At 44.8% G+C, this 20,452-nt stretch overlaps 2 protein-coding genes across 2 annotated transcripts; both read left to right on the top strand.

The window, feature by feature from the left end:
* Nucleotides 4,151-4,922, top strand: LOC8085979 (Bowman-Birk type trypsin inhibitor). Its single transcript, XM_002451222.2, has 2 exons — nucleotides 4,151-4,341; nucleotides 4,468-4,922. Exons 1-2 carry the CDS (start codon nucleotides 4,269-4,271, stop codon nucleotides 4,707-4,709), a joined length of 315 nt encoding a protein of 104 aa, XP_002451267.2. The 5' UTR covers nucleotides 4,151-4,268; the 3' UTR covers nucleotides 4,710-4,922.
* On the top strand, nucleotides 7,361-8,396 carry LOC8070229 (Bowman-Birk type trypsin inhibitor). The gene is made up of 2 exons (XM_002451221.2): nucleotides 7,361-7,557; nucleotides 7,890-8,396. Exons 1-2 carry the CDS (start codon nucleotides 7,485-7,487, stop codon nucleotides 8,153-8,155), a joined length of 339 nt encoding a protein of 112 aa, XP_002451266.1. The 5' UTR covers nucleotides 7,361-7,484; the 3' UTR covers nucleotides 8,156-8,396.

Genomic DNA, 20,452 nt, shown 5'->3' with positions numbered 1-20,452 from the left:
GTGATATGTGGAGTGGTAGAGGACGTTACGCGCGAGGGCGAGGTGTTAGGTTCGAATCCCACTAGCGGCCGCGTAGCATGCGATTTTACGTGAAAAAATGCGCGACTTGGGGGCTGCGAAGCGGTCGACTAGCCAGTAGGCCTTCCCTAAAATTAAATCTTTTTTCCCTGTTTTTAAAAACGCGATTTCATATTTTCTATAAAAAAAATTCCACAGACGGTTACCAAAGAGAGCCGCCTGTGGAAATGTTTTCTACAAGCGGCTCATAAGGAACCGCCATGAAATTGGCCCATTTCTACTGGCCTCTAGCACAGGCGGTGCTGAAAAACGCCAGTAGAAATAGGTTACCAACCGCCTGTATAGTCTGTCTCTGTACTAGTGGCTCCCGCGGGATTGCAAGTGCAAGGATGTCTCGGTGCAGGGGTGCCACCCGGAGTGCAAGATATGCGTCAAGGTTGGTGCAGGGATTCCTCCCGGCAGCGGCCACGGCCCCGTCGTTACCTACCGCTGCGATGACATCCTCACAAACTTCTGCAAGAACGCTGCACGCGGCGCCGCCGCCGGAGGCGGCGTTCCTGGGTGGTGGCTTCTGATGCAAATCTGCTACAAGCATCCATATGGCAAGTCAAGTTTGCTTCTCTCGAGCTTTGTCTGAGAGAAGAAATAGAATAAATGTCGCCGCTCAGCTCGATGCTTGCTATTGTACGTCGTCCGTCAGTGTATTATTAGTACTGTTTCTGGAATAAAGAGCCATTCGTGATGAAGCTGCTATATGCTCAAAGCACTGGTATCGTGTCGAGTCATGACAATATCTTGGTTACCTTTGTTGTACTTGTATTGCCACAACTTGCTGCTCGTTTCACTGAAATTTGATTTATGTTTATGCTTATTTCATAAAAAAATTAGCTTATGTTCATTCTTATGCTGATTTAATATGAGCTGAAAACACTGCTCGTTTGTTAAAGAGTACTAGTAAAGTTGTCCATTATATGGAAATCTGCAAGATTTACACTTACTGTGCAAGTTTTTCTCACAATACTCTCGACTGTCAGATTCATGAAAGTAGAATTTTATCTGCTTCGAAAAATAGGAACAATCAGCAAATCCTTTTTGATATCCATGTCCCTTGGATGACAAAAATTTGTGAGATCTCCATGCACCAAGTTGAAGCTCAAGTTAACCCCACAGCTACCAATCGCCCAACCAGCTCTGCTCTCCTATGTGAGCTAAAGGCTACACTTTGCTGCCCTCTCCATTGGTGCTGCTCCAGGTGTACCAACAGTGCCACATTAACTGGCTCATAACAATTCATGTGAGCACTTTTCTGATGTGAAAAAGCGAGAAGATGAAAAAGAGAAGAGCCTATCTCTTATCTCTATACCTATCTCGTCTGATGTGAAAAAGAAAGAAGATGGAAAAGTGAAGAGACTATCTCTTATTTCTACACCTATCTCGCTCTGAAAAACGAGATAGTTTGTGGCCTGCTCATAAAGAACGAGAGAAAAAGAATAAAAATCATTTACATGTGAGACTCTGTAATGAAGTGACAATGACATGGTTATATATAAAACTAGGAGGATTCTCCGCGCGTTGCCGCGGGCATGAAGGAGGAATATAAATATATAACTCCTTTATTAGCATAATCATAGAAATTATATTCATAGTGGATGATGTGTTTCACTAATGTGGATGTCATAATTTTTGTGCTAGTAAAATTTAATGCAAATGATAGTAGATTGTTGTGGTGGACATTTTGCATGTCAAGAGAAATTTATAGTAGCGAATGATAGTAGACTGCTGAGGTGGACGCTTTGCATTTTAAGAAAAATAGATAGTGGAGTTAATAGTGAACTGCTGAGGTGGATGCATTGGATGTCAAGAGAAATAGATATTAGAGTTTTGCTTTATAAGAGTTATATTCCTCGTCTTCCACCCCGTCTTCCCAAACCCTAGCAGCCGCCACACCCTCCCACCCCGTCTTCCCTCCCCTCGCTGCTGCCGGAGAGGAACGCCGGGAGGCCCGCGCGACCCTCTGTGATGGCGGCGGCGAGGTGTTCTCCAGGAATTCTGCAAGCTCCTCCGTGCGGGATGGATCTCGTCGATCCTGGCGGTAGTGCAGTTTCGTGCGTCGTCTTTTTCGTTTTCTGTCCATCTGCCTCCATGGCACCTGAGGTGGAGAGATGACGTCCCCGTGCCTGGCGAGATCCAGTGCTAGGAGACATGGATCCGCTCTCTCCGAGTGGGGTCCTACTGCTAGCGCCGGGGTGGGCGTCTGCGCGGCGCTGCCTGGAAGTCGGCGGTGCACCTCCTAGATTCGGGGCCCTGAGTCCACTGGGATCCGATGGGCGTCCCAGATCCGGCGGGTGCCAGTCCCAGGCACGCAGCGATCTTCGTCTGGCTGCAGTTTGGGTGAAAACCCTACCTGGCATTACGCCGGGCCGGCGACGGTGGTACTGACGGTGCTACTCACCTTGTTGAAGGTGTCGCTGGAGCTGTAGCGGTTGTGGTCGTCCAACAACTTGGTGAAAACCTAGCCTGGTTTCTCCAGGCCGGCGGCGACGTGTTGGCTCGTCGTCGAAGTGGTTGTTCGTCATGGCCGGGAACCACGTCTCTCCGTCGTGCTGTTCTTGTCGGAGGAGGTGTTCATTGGTATAACTGCTTGGAGTTTGGATGGCAGGTCCGTCTCTGTTCCAAGTTCTTTGCGCTGTTGCCTTGGAAGAAGCATCCAATCGTCAATGGTGGTCGGTGTCCAACGTTTTCACTATCTTTTTTAAGGTGTGACAAACGTGTTTCGACGACTTTGTCTTGACGCTGGCGATCGTATTCCATAGGAGTTGACATCTTGGATCAAGACGGTTTGTTGCCTAGGACTACTTGAGCCCTTGTTGGGGATGTAATTTTTCCGTTATTTATCTTCTTTTTTTCTCCCGTTGTATTAATTTGGCCTGATTCTACCTATGGGTAGATGAAGCCGGATAGTTTCTATCCTTTATCTTAAAAAAATATAGCTGCTAATTTCGTACAGTACTGTTGAGACGCCAGCTCCATGGCTCCACGGTCAACAATCAGCTCGGCCTTGTTCAGTTGAGTGGGGGAAAAATTTAAAATATTGTAACATTTTTGTTTGTATTTGGTAATTATTGTCTAATCATAGACTAAATAGGCTTAAAAGATTCGTTTCGTAATTTATAGATAAATTGTATAACTAGTTTTTGTTTTCGTTAATATTTAATGCAGCCGTAAAATTCAATATAACACGAAAACTTGAAAAGTTTTTGAGTTTTGGAGAAAACTAAACAAGGCCTTCGTTCCAGGTGGCAAGGCGAGGACTGAGCACATGCATGCTGACCGTGCTGGGCTCCCGTTCCCACCTGAAATGACTAGGCAAATAGGCAAATAGAGAGGACATCCAGGAAGTATCTCCAGACACATGTGCACTGATGCACTCGATCAACCAACCAGCGCCTTGTTTAATTCCAAATTTTTTAACAAAATAAACACTTATCTAATCATTGACTACCTAGACTCAAAAGATTCGTCTCCTAAATTATAAACAAAATATATATTTAGTTATTTTTTATCTATAATTAATGCTCTATATATGTATATGAAAGGATCCCAGACACATGTACACTGCGTCATCCCTGCACTCGGTCAACCAAGCAGGGCCTTGTTAACTCTCAAAATTTTTGCCAAAATTGTTATTGTAGCATTTTCGTTTATATTTAATAAATATTATCTAATTATTGACTCACTAGGCTCAAAAGATTCGTCGTCTCGCAAATTACAGACAAACTATGTAATTAGTTATTATTTTATCTATATTTAATGCTTTGTACATGTGTCGTAAGATTCGATGTGACAAGAAATTTGAAAAATTTTACAAAATATTTTGGAAAGGTCGACGGGTGGCGTCCATCGCCCTCGCAGGTGGCATGTGCATTGCATGATGGAATGAGAAAAATACGAATGGAACGTGCGCGCGCTTGGAAACTCATCCAGACCGTGTCGCATCGCATGGGAGTGCAAAGTTGTGGCACTTGCCGCCGCCTAGCTAGTAGTGGAATTTTATATATTCGATCGTGTGGGGATTGACATCTCTAGGCACGCTGGACCTCCATCCCCTGCTATGCTATATATAACAAGACCTCCAGCCTCGACCATACACATCATATAGCCGCGAGAATATACATACACGTAGCAAAGAAATCCAAGCAAAAAACTTGGCATAAATTCAGGCCTGTTCTTGCCGGGACACAGTAACAAAGATGAGGCCTCAGCTGATACTCGTCGTCACTCTGGCTCTTCTCGGCGTCCTCGCTGCTCTGCCGCTCGGCAAAGGTACCCAGAATCCTTTCATGCACCGTTTAGTTTCTTTTATATATATATATCACTTGTTAAAGGATGTATGCATGCACACTTGACATTTTTTACTAAACATGTACGGCCACACCGGGTGGAAACCAGGCTCGTCGTGGCCGTGCTGCGACAACTGCGGTTTTTGTGACAGGCAGCTGCCGCCGGACTGCCAGTGCGATGACGTCTCGGTGGACGGGTGCCACCCGGAGTGCAAGAACTGCGTCATGGTCGGCTCTGGCCCCGTCGTCACCTACCGCTGCGATGATGTTCTCACAAACTTCTGCGAGCAGCGCTGCACGCCGGCGCCGGCGCCAGCGCCAGAGGCGGCATTCCTGGGTAGGGGCTTCTGATTGCATGCATGCATGCGACAAGTCGAGTTTTGCTTCTCTCGAGCTTCGTCTGAGAGAAGAAGAAATAAAATAAATTAATGTAAGAAATAAAATAAATATCGCTGCTCTACTCGATGCTTGCTTATGCTCTTGTACGTTGTCGTCAGTGTATTAGTACTGTTTCTGGAATAAAGAGCCATGCATGATGCACGCTATGCTCAAAGCACTGTGTTATGGTGTCGAGTCATGACAATATCTTTGTTACATCTGTTTGCGTTTAGGTAAACCGATCATATTTCGTTATTAACATATGCTCTTATGTTTTTAAGCGAAGCATATGTGAGTTCAAAAAGACATAACGATGATACCAATGATGTCTAATCCATCGCCCGCTTTTGCTCTAAATGTGATGCATGCATTACATCTAGTTTGCCGAACACTGTCATGTTAGATCGATCTCCACTGGCTCAAGTCCAAATACTGGACCGGACCCTTGACCTGTCCTGACCGGAGACGTTCAGCCTTCTACTGGCTGGTGGGCCCCGTCGCGCAGTGTATAAAAGAGAGGATGGGGCTAGGGCACAAGACACTAGGTTCACTGCTACAGTGCCATCAGCCCCATCCTCTCTTCCTCCTCGGATCTATGAAATTCCAAATTGTTTATCCCGAATAGAAGTAAAGTACCTGCTAGATCTACACTCTAGACTATTCTAAGTTCTAACAATAGTATCAAAGCTAGGTTGCTTACATCTAGTTGTGTAGATCGGTTAGGGAAAAGAAAAGAAGAAAGAAAATGTGCACGAATTTCGATTCGGACAGAAACTCGGCCTTTTGGGAAGAGTTCCTAAACCTATAGAACACGTAGAGAGGGATCCAATCCAATCGGATCGCCCAACCAGGTCTGCTCTTCTATGTGAGCTAAAGGCTACACTTTGCTGCCCTCTCCACTCGTGCTACTCCGGGTGTACCAATAACAGTGCCACCTTAATTAGCTCATAAGAATTCATGTGAGCACTTTTGTGATGTCAAAAAGAGAGAAAATGGAAAAGAGAAGAGACTATCTCTTATCTCTACGCTTATCTCGTTCAGAAAAAACAAGATAGTTTGTGGCCTGCACATAAAGAATAAGAGAAGAAGAAGAAGAAAAAATATAGAATAAAAAATCATTTACATGTGAGATAATGAAGTGACAATAACATGGTTATATATAAAATAGCTGCTAACTCGTATAGTACTGTTGAGACGGCAGCTCCATGGCTCCACGGTCAACAATCAGCTCTAAAACAGGACAGAATGTCGCCTTCGTTCTAGGGTTTTTTTTTTTTTTTGAGAATCGTGGCAGGGCGAGGCCTGACTGAGCACATGCATGCTGACCGTGCTGGGCTTTCGTTCCCACCTGAAATGGCTAGGCAAATAGAGAAAGACATCAAGGCCTTGTTTAGTTCCCAAAATATTTTATAATTTTTTTTAGATTTTTCATCACATCAAATCTTGTATCACATGGGTATTAAATATAGATAAAAGAAATAAAATTTACCTGTAATTTACAAAATAAATTTTTTGAACATAATTAGTCTATAATTAAATAATATTTATCAAATAGGCCCGGTAAGGATCCCCAAACACATGTGCAGTGATGCACCCTGTACTCGGTCAACCAACATCGGCCTTGTTTGGTTCCATTTTTTTTTTACAAAATGGACATAATAGTATTTTCGTTTGTATTTTATAAACGTTGTCCAATCATGGATAACCTAAATTACTTATCTATATTTAATGCTCTATGCATGTTACGCAAGATTCGATGTGACAGGAAATCTGAAAAATTTTACAAACTTTTGAACTAAACTAAGGCCTTGTTTACTTCCAAATTTTTTTGTAAAATAGGAATAGTAGCACTTTTATTTTTATTTGATAAATATTGTCCAATTATAGACTAACTAGGCTCAAAAGATTCGTCTCGCAAATTACAGGTAAATTATGTAATTAGTTATTTCTTGTATCTATATTTAGTGCTTCCAGGGGCGGATCCTACGAGTCTGATTTGTCCATTAAATTAGTGTTAATTACCCTTAAATTCTTATTAATATCTAATTTTAACCTTATATGTTCACTATTTAACCCCTTCTTTTGTCTCCATCCTGGATCCGCCACTGAGTGCTTCATGTATGTGCCGTAAGATTCGATGTGACGGAAAATGTGAAAAATTTTGTAAAATATTTTGGGAACTAAACAAGGCTCACGCTACAAGCAGAAGGTAGAAGAGCATGCAGACAATAACGTGCACGTTTCTGTATAGCACCACTAGACGCTTATCCATCTTGACCCGGGGCCACTCGATCGTTCCCATCGCAATCCTCCTCCCATCATATATGTCACCGTCGCCCGTACCGGCGACTTGCTTATATATCCCACGACCGCCCAGATCCATGCATGCATGTGGCGTCCATCATCATATCATATCTAGTAGGGATGCGCACGCGTGCATCACGTTGTTTTTTTTTTCCATGCAACGCATGATGGAATGAGGAAAATACGACATGCATGCATGCAGAGTTGTTTCATGGAACGTGCGCGCGCTTGAGACCGTGTCGCATCGCATCGCATGGCCGGGCTTCTACGCTGGAAGCCGCCCTCCGCCACTGCTATAAGAAGACCTCCAGTTCCAGTCCAGCCTCCACCATACATGCACATATATAGCCGTATATACGCACGTACACGTAGCAAAGAAATCCAAGCAACAAACTTGGCATTGATTAATTCAGGCCTGTTCTTGCGAGGAGAAACAAATTAAAGATGAGGCCTCAGCTGATACTCGTCGTCACTCTGGCTCTTCTCGGCGTCCTCGCAGCTCTGCCGCTCGGCAAAGGTAGCCAGAATCCTTTCATGCACCGTTTAGTTTCATTTCCATCAGTTACGAAAACCGCCTCCTTTTTATAACACAGGCGCGTGATAACTATAACCGCCTGTGGTATAAAAAGAGGACGTCGGTGTTGTACCCTTTTCTACTAGTGGTAGCCACAATCCTAAATTCTTCGTTTTTAATTTTCACTAGGATATATATATATATATATATATATATATATATATATATATATATATATATATCACTTATCACTTATTAAAGGATGTATGCATATGCACATAGACTTTTTTTACTAAACATGTACGGCCACACCGTACCGGGCGCATGCAAACCAGGCTCGTCGTGGCCGTGCTGCGACAACTGCGGTTTTTGCAACAGGAAGCTGCCGCCGGACTGCCAGTGCAATGACGTCTCGGTGGACGGATGCCACCCGGAGTGCAAGAACTGCGTCAAGGTCGGTGCCGGAATTCGTCCCGGCGGCGGCCACGGCCCCGTCGTCACCTACCGCTGCGATGACATCCTCACTAACTTCTGCGAGCAGCGCTGCACGCCGGCGCCGGCGCCGGTGCCGGAAGCGGGATTCCTCGGTGGAGGCTTCTGATTGAATGCATGCATGCGACAAGTCGACCGAGTTTGCTAGCTTCTTTCGAGCTTCGTGTGAGAAAGAAATGAAATAAATTAATGTAAGAAATAAAATAAATGTCGCTGCTCTGCTCGATCGGTGCTTGATCTTGTACGTCGTCAGTGTATTAGTACTGTTTCTGGAATAAAGAGCCATGCATGATGCATTCTATGCTCAAAGCACAGTTATCGTGTCAAGTCATGACAATATCTTGGTTACCTCTGTTTGTGTATAGCTAAACTGATCATATTTCAATATTAACATATACTCTCATGTTTTTAAGCCCAGCATATATATATGTGAGTCTAAAAGGATATAACGTAGTTTTTTTGCAATTTGGCCCTTTTTCAAAACAATTTTTACAATTAGACCCCTCGTGAAACAATTTCTAAAAATAGACCGTTTTTCGGCGTTCTCATACAGTACGCCGTGGTATGTGGCTCGGCGTCGTATGACGCAACGCCGAGGTGGTGCCACGTCATCGACGACCATGGTCGTCGAAAACACGTGGCCGGAGCGCGGCGTGAAGTGACGTAGCGCCGAGCCTCATACCTCGGCGTTAAATGACCTAGCGCCGAGGTCAGCGGTTGGACACAGAGAGGCCCAATTCGCACGGCGGCCCACATACCTCGGCGTTTTGCACTTTATCGCCTAGCCTCATAGCTCGGCGTCACACGACTCGACGCCGAGCTCTGGCTAACCAGCCCGAGCTAAGGCCCCTTCTTCTTCCTTTCTTCATTCTGCCTTTGTGCCCATCCCCTTTTTTCTCTTCCTCTCTCTTCCCACGAACCCTAAATCCTAAAACCAAGCATAGAGGTGTTGGATCGAGGCTTATAACGGTTTCCTAAGGTACTACTCCTTCCCCTCTTCCATTTTATCCATTGGGATCTTGTTTTTAGTGGTGGTTTTTTATGGAATATGTCATTAATGGTTTGGTTCATGTCATTTGTGAAATGTCTTTTATCCAATGAGTATTTGACTCAAATGCGTGTTTACTATGGTATAGTATGTACGATTCATGTCCTCATTTAGTGTTGTATGTTGTGGATTATGGTTTAGGGTTTGCTACTCTTTAGGGTTTTGCTACTCTTTAGTGCATTGGGCCACTTTGTTAACTTTTTAGTAAGTACGGTTCATGTCCTCTCTTAGTGTTGTATGTCTTAGTGCTATTAGATGTGGCATTAGTTATAGTAACACTTGTTTATGTAGATGATGAACCTGTATCGAGTAGAGTATTGGAAAAAACGCGGTCGACCGAGGGAGCTATATGCGGACGCCTCTTGTGTGGATGCCCCGGTACCTCCGGACCTCCCGGTTCCAAATTGTGATTGTCAAAAGCCGGCAGAAGTGATGCAATCTAGGCATCCTGACACCGCTGCACGGTGTTTCTACACATGTGGCCAATTCAATGTAAGTTTATGAATTTGTATTTGAATTTTCAAAATGTAGGTTATGGTTGCACCAACGCTTTGCATGATTTATTTGGTTGGTTTTCTAGGACCATGAGAAGTGCTTCTTCTTCCAGTGGATCGACGGCCCCGACAAGTTTGACCCACGGTTCTTGCTTTTTGCGGGTATTTGCCACGGGAAGTTTCCACGTGATCGCTTCAAACGTTGGGTGCCGCCACCACCAAACCCCCCACCAATGACTTCTGAGGAGAAGGAAGTAGCTACGGCAAGACGCCTTGATGACCCTCCTAAGTGCTTTTGTGGTGACAAAGCTATGGTAGAGCAGACGCGAGGTCTTGAGTTTGTGTGTCCCAACAAGCATCCAGTAAGTCACTTTTCCTAGTATACCACTTTTGGTTTCTTACAAGTAATTTATATAGTTTGCTCGAAGTCCATTGATTTTCAATTGTGGCAGGATTATTCTATGGAAAAGTGTCGTTTTAGAGAGTGGCTATATGGTCCGAAGTCTCATTGGCCGGAGGAAAAGAAGAAAAAGAATGACAGGATTATTACCGCAGCGCCTCCGGTTAAATGCAAGTGTGGTGTTGAGGCTAGCTACGGCTTACTTCCTTCCGAACTAGGAGTCGGATATTTTTGTGGTCATATGGTAGACTACGATGTGGTGAGCTCCTTTTTTTCGATAGTGCTAGAACAACAATATGTGTTCTTACTAATTATCATCTCTTATTCAACATTAGAGCACTAGGAAATGTGGCTGGGAGTATTGGCATGGGAAAAGAGACTTCTACCAAACCTGCGAGCAAAAGAAAGCACTAGGCATTAAGCTTCGATGCGGGAACCAACTGTTGGACAACTATGTGAAGTACTACAAAGAAGACACACGTCGTGAAGCAAGAGAGGGCCGTCACAACAGCCCCGCAAAAGTAATGTGGGAGAAATGGAGGCTTGAAGGTATCAAGCAAAAAGAAGAGGAGAACTCTTGGAGAGCTGTACTTCAAGAGTATGATGAAATGAAGGGTTTAGAGAAAAGATTGTGTGCTAGTAAGTAATAATAATTTTAATGTATGTTTCATGTCTTTTGTTTTTCTAACAATTGCTACTTCATTGTTTAAGAGATTGGATGCACCGGAGATTGGGCCGCTGATGTGGCTCGTTCAAGTTATTTGGAGAAGATAGCTATGGACAAGATGAAGGAGGATGAAGTCAAAGAGGCGGACGACAACATGGATGAGGAGGACAACTCAAGATTGGACGCTCTCGCCGAACTTGTGCTTGAGCATGATGCTTCTAAGATGTTTCAACAAGAGCATAATGTACATGTGCACAATGCAGGCGAAACCAGCCGCGCTACGGACTTTGTGTTGCAGGTGGAGGAAGATGAGGAGGAGGAATGGTATACACAAGCCGTGGATGAGGCGGAGGCTGCTTACTATAGCCAAAAGAATTTGGTGGTAGAGCAGGAGGAGGACGATGAATGGTTAACACAAGCCGTGGATGAAATTGAGGCTGCTTACTATAGGCAAAAGGCGGAAAAGGCAAAAGGAGTGGTGGTGGAGGCTTGTGAGTCCGACGACGACGATTTGCTACCTGGCTATGTTTCTGGTTAGAGGTCCATAATATTTGAGGATGTAATGGATTCTTTATGTGCTAGTCCGAACTAGTGGTACATGTCTATGTATGTTGAGGACTTTTGTGCGACGCCATGGATTGCTTCTCCCATTAGTGGTACATGTCCTTGTGACTTCGCCAACTCCTTCCCCATTAGGTAGGATTTTTATAGCCGAAGCCTTTATTTGTTGAGGGGAAACGAGTCCAATTTGAAGTTATTAAATAAGTTAATTTATAAATAAAAATTTAATAGTTTGGTCTCCAAACAAATGAAAAAATAAAACCTAATTAAACAATCTGTATATATTATAATTTGTAAATACTTAAGTAAAATTAAAATTTACTAAATAGTAGTAACTAAAAACGAGTCCAATTTCCATATGTTAGAAAAGGTAACTAAAAAATTAATGTAAAGCGAAGTTAAAAAAAGACATCAGGCTCGGCGTGATCTGGCTGCACGCCGAGGTTGGCAACCTCGGCGTGGCCACCACCGCGCACTCAGGGAGGTCTAGGCCTGGCCCCCTACCTCGGCGTCAAATGAATAAACGCCGAGGTCTCATGCTCGGTGTGGCCTAGATGCATGCTGAGGTTGGCTACCTCGGCGTGTCGTGCACATCCAGCTCAGAGAGGGTCAGGTTTGGCCCCCTAGCTCGGCGTCAAATGAATAAACGCCGAGGTCTTGGCTCAGCATTTTATTTATTTTCGCCAAATATTTTAGCCATTGACAAATTAATACAAATTGTTAATAGAAAACCATAGTCACATAGTAATACAAATTATATACGCACATACGTAAATAAATAATCGACACATATTCCATACATGAGCGCACGAATCATAGTCCATACTTGATTGGATATTAGAGTAGCTCATACATAACATAGTCGTTCACACATAGTCCATACATGAGTTAATTACACATTGTTAATTGGCGTTCACACATAGAGTTTGCACATAGTTCATTTGACATTGTCGAGCCATCCACAAACTCGTTGAAGACAAAAGAAGCCGCTCATCCATATTGTGACCTGTGAACAAGATGTAGGGGGCACCTTAGGAACACACATATATGGGACAACGAAGAAACATGTAGGATGAAAGGTTTAAGTTTTTACCCTAACGTGGACGCCGACCACCACGCCTTTCCCTTGGCAGCGCATGGGAACCGGGATTGTACCTCTCGACAGGTCGGGTCGCCCTTTGTGGACGTCCAGAGGTAGAGGCACCCTGCGTACCTTGTGGAGCATCACCCAGCTGTGACATGCCAATCTCTTCTTGGTCATCAACCCCATAACCGTCGCCTTCTCCTTGTCCTTGTTCCTCTTCAACTTCTATAGAAGCCCCAGCTCCATGCGTGGTAGACGGGCCAGCTCCTTCAGAGCCGCCTGCTCCACCAAACTGTTGGGGCTCCACTACGCCGGTGGTTTGTCGACAACCAAGGCGGGCGGCTACCTTGCGCAGGCCATGCATTGCACGCTGCATGGAATACATATTATAATTGGGTAACAAATATATACGGGCGAACAAATATATACGAGCTCGATGTTGGATTACCTGTAGGGCTGCTCGTAATTCGTTAGCTTCATCTGGAGCACCTGGAGGGATCATCAATGCCCTTCCTTGTTCAGCGACTGTCCTCATGATTTCGGTACCCTGCTCATAAATACTATGAGTATAAATCATTTGACAAAAGACAACTGTCAACAAAATACAAATACATTAGGACTAACCGCTCTAGACAGCACAGGAGCAATCTCAACTTGTCGGCCTGTCCTGGTGGCTTCATCGTAGGGGTTGTCGCCCTCATCTTCACTAGCAATGTCAGCGATGTCTTGCTCCGTCCATGCAGGCCTCAAGCACAACCTTGTCCTTGGCCCTAGCCACGCGAGGTACTCATTGAACGCATTGTCGCGGTGCACGGCATGAATTCTCATGTTATTCTGCTCATAACGTAGCCACTCATCAATGTATCTCTGGTGTTCGGCCTGCCAGTTCGTAATCTTCTTCTGTTGCTGACGATTCAACCTGTCAAATCGGGAAATGGTTAGTACAAGGACCATTACAATTAACGAAATGGAAGAGTCAACTTTGAGAATTTAAGCGAGGTACCTATGTAGCTGCCAACTCGTGGAGAAGTCCTCCGGTGGACAAGGTTGGAGCCTACCAAATTGCCGGGCGACACGGTGCGGGAGGTGGTACTCGACCGCGTAGAAACATATGAGGGGGCACCTCATAGTCCACAAATCCTCATCCGCCCTGCACACTGTGCTAAGTGCCAAGCCAAGGATCCTTTCCCTCCTGTACGGTCTCCACTCAACCTGAAAACAACGATTGCGTTGAGTACTATGTCCATATAGATTGCTACAAGTCAAATAAATTGCTGGTAGACTTACGTGTTGTGGTTGAAGGGTGTCCATCTCATTGGTGTAGCTAATGTAAGCGTGATGGGAGACGTGGTACACCCCGCTCGTACGCTCGTAGAGGTGAGCCACCGTAGGAGCAACGATTGTGTCCCCTTCCGGGAACCAAGCAGGTGGCTGTTGCATCCTATGTGGTCTTCCAACAGGAAGCCTCTCCCACATCCAAATCTGCATTCAAAAGGAAGAAGAACTGAGTATCATAGGTCTATCATGAAATTAATGCCTTGCAAGTGAAAGGAAAGACTCAAATTATGTACCTGTAGAAGTGTCATGCACCCAGACATAGTAGAATGTGTACCTCCAGCCCTCTGACAAGCCTCGCACAGCTGGCGGTACAAGAAAGCCAAGATGGCTGAGCCCCAGCTTCTATTCCCAGCGTCATCCCAATTTTACAAACACGGGATGTACATCCAGGAAGCCGTGTCTCCAGTGCCATCCGGGAAGAGAACCGTACCGAACATGTGAAGAACATATGCTCTGCAGTAGTAGTTCACTGTGGCTTCATCAGCGTCTGGTGGACACTGATGCCACTACTCTCGAAGCCACCTCAGTGGTACCCCGCTGCTCCTTCTCTTCTTCCCTGCCTCAAGCTCTGGTAGTGCACGTCCCAAGAAGTTATGCACTCGGTTCTCCCACCCTTCGGACTCAGTGTCTCCGGTCACTGGAAAACCTCTGATTCTCACTCCAAGGATCAGGGCTGTGTCCTCTAGAGTGACGGTCATCTCTCCACAAGGAAGGTGGAAGGTGTGTGTCTCAGGACGCCACCTATCGATCAAAGCTGTCAACGCCGCTGGGTTGAAAGGTGGAGTACCGCGACGGCACACTCGAGCGACTGCAGCAAGGTTGGCCCTCTTCAATAGGGGCGTGTACCTCTCGTCGTACACCATGCTTGTAGCAGCCTCGTGGGTCATGGGTCTCAAACAGTGGAGCACCTGCAATGAAAACAACAAAGAGAAACAAACGAAAGTTATTCAAAAGAAAAATGGATGAAAACAAGTAATAAGTAATACAAGTAATACAAGTGGTAAAAGAAGGGTACCTCTCCATCCTCGATCCTCCGAGCTCGATGTTTCTCATCGAACCTCGGGTCAAGCAGGGTTCGATCCATACTGTAACATAAGTGAGAACAAAAAGTTAGTATGAAAGTAACATTACATAAATAAGACATATTATGTAAATTAAAAAAAGGAAACCTAAACAATTGTATAACACATGTAAAAGTAGTGAAATTTTAACAATTGTGGAAATTATAACACATATAAAAACTACGTAAAAGTACCTCCTCTCTTATCAATTGTGGACATTTCCTTCTATTATGACCCGGCTTGTGGCACTTAGAGCAACGAGATTTTTGGGTGTCTTCTACAAAATGAGTGCCAACCTTGCTACTAGTGGACCGACCTTTGGTAGCTCGGTCCATGTCCATCTTAAACCGCTTCCGTCTCCTCGGGCCTCTACTCTTCCATAGTAACCCTAAATCAGCCACGTACTTGGGTCCATCATAAGTGGGCCATTGGCTCTCGTCTAGAAATAGCTCAAATTGAGGGTGCCATGTACTTCTTAGATTTGTCAATGAGAACTCCACGGCCATACGGGGAGGAATCTCAGCGTCGACACGCCTAAGACGACAAGCTGTGATCATATGAGAGCAAGGCCTCTGGTATATTCTTGGTTTCCCACAGGTGCATCTATTTTCATTGATTATGACCTTATGTTTTCGAGCGCCTCGATCCTCTCCACCAATGTTGGTTCCTCCTCCCTCAAGAATCTCATAGCCATGTCTTATTGGATCAAAACATGAACCCTTCTGTCGCTTTGATTTTCTCTTAGAGAAAGCTAGTTGCTCGGTGGCTAGAAGTGGCCAAGTTTTCCCTTGCAACCATAGGGATCTAGCATGTTTCTTCCGCGCAACGAACCAAGAGTTGAGCTTGTAGAAAGTGAATGAGGCAATAGCGGTAACAGGCAGCCCACGACAACCTCTAAGAAGACTATTAAACATCTCTGCCATGTTACTTGTCATGAAACCCCATCTCGAACCACATGTGTCGTATGCTAAGGTCCATTTCTCCTTTGAAGGCATCAAGTCACTCAAAAACTGTCTACCATCATCATTTGTAGCTAACTTAAGAGCTTCTAGCTTCGCATTGAATAGCTTAACCTCTTGCTGCCTACAAACCTCCTCGAATAACTTGAAGTTGTCTTTTGTGTGGTCACGTCGTATAAGATTCTGAGCAAGGTGTCTTGTACACCAACGATGATGTATTTGCCCATAACCAGGCATCACCTCCTCTACAGCATTCAGAATCCTAGCATGTCTGTCGGATATCACACAAACATCACGTCCAGGGCCGATTACAACTTGTCTAACGAGTCTAAGGAACCAGCACCAACTATCGGTGTCCTCCTTCCGAACAATGGCAAAGGCTAACGGCACAAGCTGGTCTTCGGCATCTGTCCCAATACATATAAGCATTGTGCCCTCGAACTTCCCTGTAAGAAATGTGCCATCAATTGATACAACGGGCCTACAATGCTTGAATGCTTCAATGCTCTGACCGAAAACCCAGAAAGCCCTACCAAACACCTCCCGGCCGTTCCTTGATTCACCTTCCTTAGGCACGTACTCAAAGTGCGTCCCGGGATTTGCCGCTTTCATTGCGTTCAACATTACCGGTAGGCGCTCATACGCTTCTTCCCAATTACCAAATATTATTTCCAATGCACGCTGCTTTGCTCTCCATGCTTTTCCATACTTCACGTAGTAGTTGTATAGTTGGAAGATTGTCTCAACCAACGCGGACACCGTTATGGTTGGCATATGCTTCACAATAGGGGACAATTGCCTTGCAATGAACCTAGAGTTGAGCTGCAAATGAGTGTCTTCTGCGTCAGCACTAGCACAAGTATGTGGTTGATTAACTGAGGTAATCTTCCATTTGCCTGCCCTTGTTTTCCTAGCACATACTCTCCATTGACACAATTGTTCCTCACAAGCCACGATGTACCTCTTCTCCTTATATGAATTGATCACCCGAAATGGACGGTGGTGGAGAATTGAGTACTCTTGCAACCATGATTTCAACTCATCCATTGTGGCAAACAATAAACCCTTGCGTATGATGGGACAAACACTAACATCAGGGATGCTGCTCTCGTTTAGCCCACCATCAGCAAAAGCCCTATGACCATGGCTAAGGTCCTCGAAATCACCAATTGAAGGCTCTCTATCAGGCAACACCGTCCTCAAAATCTCTATTTCCCTTTCAGTGAGACGACGAACGGGGCGATCGTCATCGGAGTCAACATCCGCCACATCCTCAAATATCTCATCATCTCCATCTACTTCGATATCTAATCGATTGGTGGCCCGAGCATCGCCAAATTCTTCTTCAGCACTAAGATCATCCTCATCACTAAGGTCATCATCAATGGAATCATCACCACTAGCGTCATCTAAACCATTTTCTGAGTCACCTATTACATATGAGTCATCATTGTCCTCATTGTCAGTGTTGCCCTGTACATCTCTATGCTCCATTGTATTGTCTTCAGCATATCTATCGTCCTCAGCCCATCCAACACCATGCTCGGGAAAACCTAGCCCTTCAGCACCACCATATTCATCATGCTCCTGTGATACTACCACTTGGCTATCACCATACCATGGTTGTGTGACAATTATTTCTTCTTCCAAAGAAGGACCGACATCTACGCGAGCGGGGGACGGTCGGCATTCTACTCTTACAGATGACTCCTTGCTAACAACTAAATCCAAAGAACGGACTTCAGAGGCCAAAACAACCGCCTTGTAATGAGTCCATTCTAAGTCACTTGATATTGGCAACAAACGCTTGATACGTGGACCATTTGCCGACCCAACATCTATCACGCCTTGAATCTGAACAAAATCCACATCATTCCAACCTAACTTTAATTTCACTTCCTCTAACAATTGGGCCAATGTGGGCGATTCACCAAAAATCAACAATTGCTCACTCATTTTCTCAAATTTGACACTATCATCTCTTGTCCTAACAACACGGCCTCCATGATGCAACCTCACTAATTTATCCATCTACAACCATCACACATCGAAATATTATCATACATATATATATCATCATATAAATATCTACTTCATTAAAAACAAATAACAATAACTAAGAAACCCTAACACAATGATAAAAGCAATACCTATTAAGGTTTGAACATAACAACATACTAATTAACGTTCTCCACAACACCAAAGCATGTACATTTCAATCAAACTCATACAAACCCTAACACAATGACCAAATGAACAACCACCACCTTCATCCTAGGATTTCCAACGAAAACAAGCAATGCAGCAAAATCTACACGGATAGAATGGAAGAGGGGAAGGAGTATTACCTCGGGACCAACTTGAAGGGGCTGATTTGGGCCCCTAGCCACTCCCTAATGGCTAGGGTTTGAGGGGGCGGCGGGGTAAGGAGAGAGAGAGAGGTGGGAAGAGGAAAGACTGAATGGAGGGAGGAGGAAGAAGGCCGCGCGCGGCTCTGTATAGCCCCGACCTCGGCGTCACACGACTCAACGCCGAGGTCAGTGGCTCGGCGCTAAATGGCAGCACGCCGAGCTGTTTGGGCCGCAAGGCCAAAATGGGCCGTGCACCCCGCGCCCCCGACCTCGGCGTGCCAAGTGCTAACGCCGACATCCGCGGCTCGGCGTCAATTGAGATGACGCCGAGGTCCCATCCCCGTGTTTTGGACGACCAAGGTCGTCGATGATGTGGCATAACCTAGGCGTGAACTGACAAAACGCCGAGACGCGAATCCTGGGCGTGCGGTCACATAACGCCGAAAAACGGTCTATTTTTGAAAATTGTTTCGCCAGGGGTCTTTTTGCAAAAAAAGTTTCAAAAAAGGGCCAAATTGCAAAAATTTCACAGGATATAACAATGATAGCAATGATGTCTAATCCATCGCCTGCTTTTGCTCTAAATGTGATGCATGCATATTGCATTGGGGCGATATATGAATATCGACCATTGTTGGACAACTCTAAGCTTTTGCTGAACACACACTGTCAAACCATTTTGTTGTCCCATTTTTTTTTCTTACTCCCCCCCCTTCACAGTTGAATATTGACCATTCCATTTTGCTTTCCTCTCGTTTTGGCCACACACGTACGTTGACCGTGAAGCCCCCCCTGTTCCCACCTGATTTAATGTTGATTGCACGTTGCATGCTCTACAAAACAAGCTACAGGAGGGGGCTCAGTCCAACACGGCTTCGCCCGGCCCGAGCAGCAGACTAAACGCTGACCGCACGGCCTTTGTCACCCATTCAGATTTGACTGGTCAAAGAAAAGGCAAATCATATCATTCACGATGGCTCACCTGTTCCTCTTCTCAACATCTCCAGCTTACTGACGCATGTATACAGCCAACCTACTCACGAACTACTACAACAGGCTTTGGCACCAGAAAGCGTAGATAATCTTTATCTCTGGAACCATAAATTCCAAAGTTTACTCCAACTGATTTAGTCAATTATATATATTGCTTCAACATTAACCGATCTCACATTGTTCCAGCGCAAGGACAATCGGGTGGTCTCTCTGGCTTCCTGTGCGGGCACAAATTAAGTAGAAGTAGATGTTGTCGATACGAGTAGTCACTTGTTCTTCTTAACTAAGAAGCTTGGTTTAGCTTGTGTGTATGGTGATCTTCATCACCAAAGAACTGCTAGCGTATGGGCTCATGTTCGAAATTTTGTTGTAACATATATGAACTTGCCTATATTATTTATGAGACCTTTAACAACATTATGAATGCAAATGAGAAGACGGGTCCTAGACATACTAATGTTAAATGAATCTCTGAATTTTGTTGTATGATAAAAGATTGTGGTCCGTTTGATCTAGGTTGTAATGGACCAGCTTACACGTGGACAAATATACACTACATCTATCCAATCTTTCATAAGTGGGGTTAGCAAAGATTGGATAGATGTCTTGCTAATGCAGATTGGTGTACAACTTTCCCGACAACCATGGTGTACCACTTGCCGACGATGAAGAGTGACCATGCGCCTATTGGTGGTCCCTGAATCATCCCCTTCTAGGACAAGGAAACCATTCAGGTTTGATAATTGGTGACTCCTTGAGCAAGACTTCCATCAGGTTGTCACTCAAAGTTAGCATAAATCCAGCCACAGATCTTTTCATCAAAAATATCTTATCTAGCAGCCGATCTTAGGTGTTGGAGGAAATGCAAGCCAAAATTTATGATCAACTTTCAGCTATTGAGCATCAACTTCTCCTACAGCAAATGAAACCTCCAAAAAAACAAAACCAAAACCTCCAAAAAGTGCTCAGTCACCAACACCGCCGCATCATTCTGGCAAAACAAGAAGCTTTCCATCGTCAAAGATACAAAAAAACTAGTCCACCTATGTCGATAGAAGTACCTCCTTCTTTCACCACTCAATAGTTAAGCGTGCGCGAAGAAATTGTATTACACACTTGCAAAATCCAGATGGCTCCATTTTCACCACGTATTTTGGGCATAACTTTTAGCTTGAAACTCCGATTTCGATGATCTAGGACTCTTCAAAAAGCTAATGAAATGCCCAACAATCTTGAAGTGGTGGAAATCAATTTTGAGCAAGTTAACATCTCCAGACTGTTGGTGACCATGGCATACTACCACTTTTTTTAGAGTGGGGAACATGGTCAGGAGCACCGCCCCCTTGTCTAGTGCCAAGTTTCCCAATGGCTAGTTCAAATTTGCCATTGCAATTCGATCATTGGGGCACTGCCACCCCTTGTTCGATGGCTACATGTTGCTATTCGGTGA

This window comes from Sorghum bicolor, chromosome 5 (assembly GCF_000003195.3).
Source record: "Sorghum bicolor cultivar BTx623 chromosome 5, Sorghum_bicolor_NCBIv3, whole genome shotgun sequence".
In the NCBI taxonomy this organism is placed as follows: domain Eukaryota; kingdom Viridiplantae; phylum Streptophyta; class Magnoliopsida; order Poales; family Poaceae; genus Sorghum; species Sorghum bicolor.
Note: the sequence above shows the minus strand (reverse complement) of the source record. Positions and strands in the feature narration are given on the sequence as shown.

Bases quoted from the DNA above. Each gene is read 5' to 3' on its own strand.
- LOC8085979 (XM_002451222.2), top strand. From the start codon at position 4,269: ATGAGGCCTCAGCTGATACTCGTCGTCACTCTGGCTCTTCTCGGCGTC. The intron at 4,342-4,467 runs GTACCCAGAATC...GGTGGAAACCAG, and splicing joins TGCTCTGCCGCTCGGCAAAG to GCTCGTCGTGGCCGTGCTGC.
- LOC8070229 (XM_002451221.2), top strand. From the start codon at position 7,485: ATGAGGCCTCAGCTGATACTCGTCGTCACTCTGGCTCTTCTCGGCGTC. The intron at 7,558-7,889 runs GTAGCCAGAATC...CATGCAAACCAG, and splicing joins AGCTCTGCCGCTCGGCAAAG to GCTCGTCGTGGCCGTGCTGC.